This window comes from Stylophora pistillata, chromosome 8 (genome assembly GCF_964205215.1).
Source record: "Stylophora pistillata chromosome 8, jaStyPist1.2, whole genome shotgun sequence".
NCBI classification, from domain to species: Eukaryota; Metazoa; Cnidaria; class Anthozoa; order Scleractinia; family Pocilloporidae; genus Stylophora; species Stylophora pistillata.
Genome location: NC_142526.1, coordinates 17,871,074 through 17,877,740, shown reverse-complemented (window position 1 = coordinate 17,877,740; position 6,667 = coordinate 17,871,074). Strand labels below are relative to the sequence as shown.

Sequence of the window (6,667 nt, the reverse complement as noted above, 5' to 3'; positions counted from 1 at the left end):
ATTAACTTGACACGAGGGTATGTGAGGGTTTCAGATGCGCATACTTCAAAATATTTACAGCCAACAGTTGAGCGTAATAATAAATTGTCCCTTGAATGTTTAGAAACTAATTTCTCCTCACAGTATTGCTCCTGAATCAAACTTAAAGGTCATGAGAATTAAGTAAAGAAGCTTTTGAATGTTACTCTATTCCCTCTCTTCAGTAATATGGGAAATGTAGAACAGTATGGAGAATTTGCATACTGATGTTAGGGTGTAAAAGGTGAGTGGACCTTGAAATAATAGTTTAATCGATGGAGGAGGGGAGGGGGAGCAGCAAACAAAACAATTTAGAATAAACCTAGCGAAGAAGGAGCTCTTATTGAATTCAAACCGAAAAGAAAGGAAGGTAACCAGATGCGAATATAAAAGACAAATTTAAAATTAACCATTTAAGTTAGAGAAACCGTTACATGGCTTCCACACGAAACTCCCTTACATGAACAGTTTCTTTTTCTGCAGACAATATAGCATGCAAGTGAAACGGACGTGGATAACACCGATTTATGAAATAACCGAGATACTACGAGCGCCTTGATTGATTAACAACCTATTCATTATTCCACCGGTAAAACCCAAAATGCAATTGTATTTCATAAAAGCGATAGGCTGTTCTTTCTATCGGTTTACTTATTAAATATGTAATAACTCACTTGGGATGTTAGGTGAACAATAAAAAACTCTGTAATCACTGTGTATTACTATGCGCTAATCGCTTAACATCTCAAGTTTATTACGCCAGTAAACCGATAGAAAGTACGGCCTGTTAGCTTTTTCCTCAACGAAAGGCGGCAAAAATGATCTCTAATTTAACTTTCCCATCCACAAATCTATACCTTATTGAAAAGTAGCAGAAAATTTCCTATTCACTTTTCGTTTCAGCCCATGCACAGCTGAGATAAAACAGAAAAAATTTAGAATTTTACTGTTTACACTTAACCTCTCTTCTGCCTCAAGCTTACAGTGATTACATTCAGTGATTAATTTATTCGTGTTTTTCTCGTTGCCATGTTCCCACCAATCACGTAGCTCCATCTTCTGACTTTAAAAGCACACACAACCCACAATTCCTCTATTCGCTCCAACAAAGGGCTAACGCTCGAAACGTCAGCTTTTATAACCGTAACGGTGGCCAATTTACCATTTCAACTTTGTTGATATATTCAAATTAGTTCGTTACCCCCACCGACGCAGCGCCAAACAGTTTCTTTAGAAACTATCAGCCTTTGTTACTTTCAGTAGTTTAACTACCGTTTGATTTAGCTAAATTTCAAATACTCCATTTGCATTTGTGGATTTCGATCACGGAAGAGTGAAGAACGAAAAGCCAGCCTATCTTCGGGTTGTTTTCTTATCCCTTTGTTGCACTGCAGAATTATTCACACCAACTACATCCACGAGAGGGTCTCAATGGGGAAACCTAGAGCCGTAAAACATGTGGTCGTTAGTTGTAAAAAATAGCGAATTTGAACCGTTCGTCGTAAAAAGTAGTTAACCTTAAAAAAACCCTTTTAAAAAAGGGAGAAAGGAATTAACCGTTAACCGCAAAATGACCCAAATTTTTTAACTGTCAGCCGTAAAAGCCATCACCCCATTGATACCTTCTCATAAATGCTTCCACCGGAAGCAATCATGAGATTTTCTTCTTAATAACCCTTCCCCTCCCCAGATCTCATTAGTGATTCTCCCCACTGTCTGTCACAAATCTTTTATGTGCTAGTCCGGAGAATTTGGTATCGGATCAACTTTCAATCTTATTCTCATCACTTGTCTGCTTGATAGTGAGTTTTGAGATAACTCGACCCACCTATTTCTAAATTTAATTTAATTTAATTTAATAATAAGTTCTTATATAGCGCATTAAAATTGAACTCTATGCTCTATGCAAAGAAAGTTTGTTAGTGACATTTCTCAAAAATGTGTTACAAACTACATCGTTACAAAATTTAACCATACGACTCATTCTGTTACATTATTAACATTGACAGTCCCTCTTTTTCTACTATCTTTATAGCAGTAAAACTGGAGAAGTAGTCGTAGCGATGACTATAAAAGCAAACCAAATTATAGTAATTATTTTAATTCCTTTACAATTCTAAATTTTGTAGTCTGCTCCCTGCGCGAAGGTATGATGATGGTTTCTCTTTCGTGCGAAGTTCAGTTTCTTCTCCTATTGTCTTTTTGCATGACTTAGGAGCGGGGCTTACAGCTGGCATCTGATACCCAACACTTACTAAATCTTCTAACCACGCTTTCGTTAGCATGACATCCTTCATCTCCCAGAAACCCTCTCGAACCATTGCTATGCTCAGATCTAGAACCCTGCTGAAGAAATCCTTTTTGTCAGATTTCCATTTAACCAAGAACTCCACAAAGCGTCCAGCATCATGGTAAAGCATTTTCTCATCTATGAAATCGTCAAGATAGTTGTGTGCATTTCGAAACTGAACAGCATTTGGCGGGAAAAATGACAGCTGAGATCCAACATCCCAAAGCAACCGCTGTGCCCAGTAACCACGCCAGATATCGCAGACTCGAAATGCCACTGTGATTGGTATTAACATGCCCCATAAGGCTTTGTTCAAAAACAGTGTGTTTTGCGAATTAAAAGGGGCCATGGTGTATGGAGGAAGAACAACAGGTGGTGCATCTGCATCAAACTCCACTTTTAAGTCCACACCTTTGTCTTTTCTTGTTAGACGAAAGACGGCGTCCACATCCGGGTCACCATTTACTACGCCCTGTTGTATGGATGTATCCACTCCTTGGCATTTGACAAACTTGTGTGATGGGGGATCAGCAATGTGTTCTAATGGGTACCCTCTAGGCCAAATAGTACTCTGTCCAAAGTGTTCGTAAGGATTAACTACTATCGATTCTGTCTTGTAGACGTTGAAGTCACCCAGCTCCGACTGGAAAAATGTTATTTGTCCACTTGTTGGCGAGTTATCGTCATCTGTTTCATAAATAATTTTTGCTCCATGTTGAATGGCATAAAGGTAACCGATGTTTTTCCGCGCATAACTTTTGTACGGAAGCAACTCGTGGATGCGATATCCCAGAGATTTTTGCTTTTCAACACTCAGGAAAACGCAATTGGGATGGCTGTAAAAATGAACGTACAAAAAAGAAAATACGGTTAAGCTCTTTATTTTGAGTTTTTCCCCACTCTTCCTACTGCACAGATTATCTTGGCCTTTGTTGCTACCTTTGTTTATAGCTCTAGGGCCCCGTCCACACATATCCATCTTTGTTTGAAAAATGGGATTTTTCCCCGTCTGAAAACAAAAGCTCCGTCCACACTTTGTATATTTTCTTTTGCATTCTTGCCGGTCCACACAAAAACGCAACAGTGACTAAAAACGGTGCCACCCGTTGATCTGAGCATTTACATTCATTAATATCTTATGCTAATTTTAGCCGAAAAATTCTCCCTCCACTGTCCGAAGATGACTATTTAGCATGCAAAGAAGTCCACTGGTGCCTACAGGTTTCGACACCAATAATGAAAGAAGTTTCTTTTTTTTAATTCTCGCATAATCGCCTTGCACATGTAACATCGCAAGAAAATGAAAACATGCCATAATGTTTGCAAGAAGCCCATGTAGTTGTGGAACAAAAGCAGTGTATCTCCTCGTCTTATCGCGGTGACCTAATCTATTTCAGAAACATCCACAACATCACACGCGTACGATCACAACAAATTGGCGTTTTTACAAATCTCCATTTTGATGAGCGTTCTGTTTACAGTTTTGTAAAATATATGTGTCAACGAAAGGCCAAACGGAGAGAAAAAAATCTCCATTTTCAAACAAACCGGAGTTTAGACGGGCTAGTTCAGAGTCTTCTTCACTTACTATCTAACTCTTACTGTTTCGTAACTTTTCGTTCTGATTTTTTGCCTCTGAACAAAAGCATTTTACTCTGTAAAGGCCCTGACACTAAGTAACAAGCTGATGCGACAGGTCATTGCGACAAATCCCTCTATTTTAACTTCTCTCCAAAAACAATCCTCTTCGACTTATATCATTGTCACGATCACCAAACAAATTTTCTCCAATTTGATATCGAGCGACAATTAACTGACAGATAAAATTCTGTGGCATAGACAAAGAATTTCACTCAAAATTTTTTTTCAGACGATTAAGTCCCAGAGGGTCTAAATCGTCTGCATGTCATTGAATAAGCTTCGTTCTTTTAAGTCTCCCGAAACATGCAAATAAAGTGGTCCGGTATACTGAAGTTGCCCCCAAATATCATGTACGCCTCTTTTATAAAGTTGTATATTTTTGAGAGTATTTGTTATTCTTAAAACCAAGTGCAGGTTTTAACGATCACTCAGCACGTGTGTTGAAAATTCACGCGCAGTTCTCACCAAAGTTTCATTTATCCACGTAGTTTCATGCTAATCTGGAGATGACGTGTTGCACTCGATCAAACGAATATTACGTTGGATTGATATTGACATGGGCACGTCCAAAACTTCAGTAAATTCTAAACTTTCGAATTTCCTTGAGAAAAAGTGAACCGATACAGTCCTTTATTAACTTAAAATCCGAAAAATATTTGAAGGATGTACCATAATTCTGCGTTACGTTCCGCTACGACTACAGCTTTTGTTTCGATTCCATGTGGCTTTAAAAGTATATCACAACTAAACAAATGCAAATTAGTTTGCTCCCGACTGAAAGACAAGATGGGTAATCTTACCAGTAAATTCAGTAGCTTTTCCGTTTACAAAATATATCAAAACTCTAAAAAAGTTATGACGATGAATAAAAAATTAAGATATAAGAGATTTAGCACCGCGTTTACATGAAACGTGAACGGCAAGAGTGACCACGTGACCTTGTTTTTCCACCAAAGTTCACATTTGCCCGTTGCGCTTTGCTGTTTCAGCGTGAAAGCAACTTGTTTCGCGTTTGCCGTGTACGTAAGATTTTCTTCACATTTTCTCCCACAAAGTAGAAGTTAATTTCCGGAGAAAGGGGCATCAACACTATTACTTATAAGTCATACGAGGGCGCAAGCAGTAAGGTTCACGCTCTTTTTACGTGAAACGCGAAAGGGAAACTGACGTGTGTCGTTTCACGTAAACGCAGTGCTAAATCTTTCTCTAGTTTACCTCCAGTCCGCCGGAGTTTTTGTATCACCTACAACTACCACCTTCCAACCGTCGATACCGGCCAACTTTTTTACATCTGTTGTCGGTGCATTAATTGTGGTCAGAACGATCCATTTATCGTGCATTTCATCCTTTGGAGGCGTCTGTTTTCGCAGTATTTTACTCCAGTTGATTTCTTTGGCTTCTATTTGTCTCAGAGCGAAGTTTGTCAACTCTCGCGTGCGAGCGGAGTCCATTTGCGCACCGTCAATCTTCCTTCGTTTAGTATCAGCAGAATCATTTTTAAATAGTCGATAAATGAAAATTAAGATAATTAATTGAAAGAATAACGCGATCAAAACCCACGATTTGGTCATAGTTTGAGCAAAATCTTCGTATCGTATTACACTTACTCCCAGAGTAACGTTATTGTTATTCGATTTCCGCCGTTTCCTCGGTTTCTAAACCTTACCAAAAATTCTTTCCGGGCGAAGGAGCGCGGGCTCATATCCAGCGGCTTAAGGTCACTGTCAACAGATTCAGGACGCACTGAAAAAGAAATTAAAAACTAAATCGAAAACTATTTAATGGATAAGGTCAAGAAATTGGAATGTTGTCGGAGATATGTAAAGAAGACACTCCTTCAAGTCTTAGGCCTTTCCGTTTTTCCAAACTTCAGATATTCGTCGAAATGTTCTGCGCAAACTTACAGGGCCCCCTGTACGGAGTCGCCTTTTGGGTGCACCTCTTTGGTGCATCAATATGACGGCCAGAAAATAATGTGAACATCTGGAACTTACTTTGGCTGTCTAATTGACTGATTATCTGAACTGAACCAACAGATATTAACACACGCACTTTTCCTAACACTTAAGCTCCTAAAAAGGCTAAAACTCTTTAGATAAGTGTATATTTTTTGACAGATATGATCGGAAGTGTATGTCACGCAACGCCACAACTGTGAACTTCAAACCGCGCTGGTTTCCAAACCAAGCATGGTGTTAAGCTAAAAAGTTGAAAAGAGATATGAATTTAAACCCCCTTGTGCCTAATGATGATAAACATTTTCGCGGCTGTTTAGTTTTAAATTTAACAAAAACTGACCATGTTTGCTTCACTTTATCATATAAAGGGCAAAATTACTGAATTCTGATTGGTCAAGAGAGAGGGCATTTTTTTCTTAATTTTTGTAATTGCCCCGGGCAAAATTACTTAAAAATGATTGGCTGAAAATCGCTTAGCAACGGCTGCCAAGATAAAGAAATTTCTGTTTGTTTTGTAACAATGGCGTCCCTTTTTGCGCGAGACCAGTGAGAAAACATTTCGCCCATTATATTAAACAAGTAATCACATGGTTCCTCCTAAAATTAAGGATTAATATCACTTGTGTTTTCGGAAGTTGCAGAAATTGCCCTCGTCGCTGCGTGACTCGGGCAATTTCAGCACGTGATATTAATTCTTAATTTTACTTATGCGATTACCTATACGAATTAGCAGCCTCTACGTTACCGCGGACCTCCAAAC

At 38.7% G+C, this 6,667-nt stretch overlaps 1 protein-coding gene across 1 annotated transcript; it reads right to left on the bottom strand.

Moving 5' to 3' along the window:
* Positions 1-1,925: 1,925 nt before the first annotated feature.
* On the bottom strand, positions 1,926-5,631 carry LOC111329408 (uncharacterized). The gene is made up of 2 exons (XM_022934115.2): positions 5,165-5,631; positions 1,926-3,144 (listed from the first exon to the last, which is right to left on the bottom strand). Exons 1-2 carry the CDS (start codon positions 5,518-5,520, stop codon positions 2,127-2,129), a joined length of 1,374 nt encoding a protein of 457 aa, XP_022789850.2. The 5' UTR covers positions 5,521-5,631; the 3' UTR covers positions 1,926-2,126.
* Between the last annotated feature and the right edge of the window lie 1,036 nt (positions 5,632-6,667).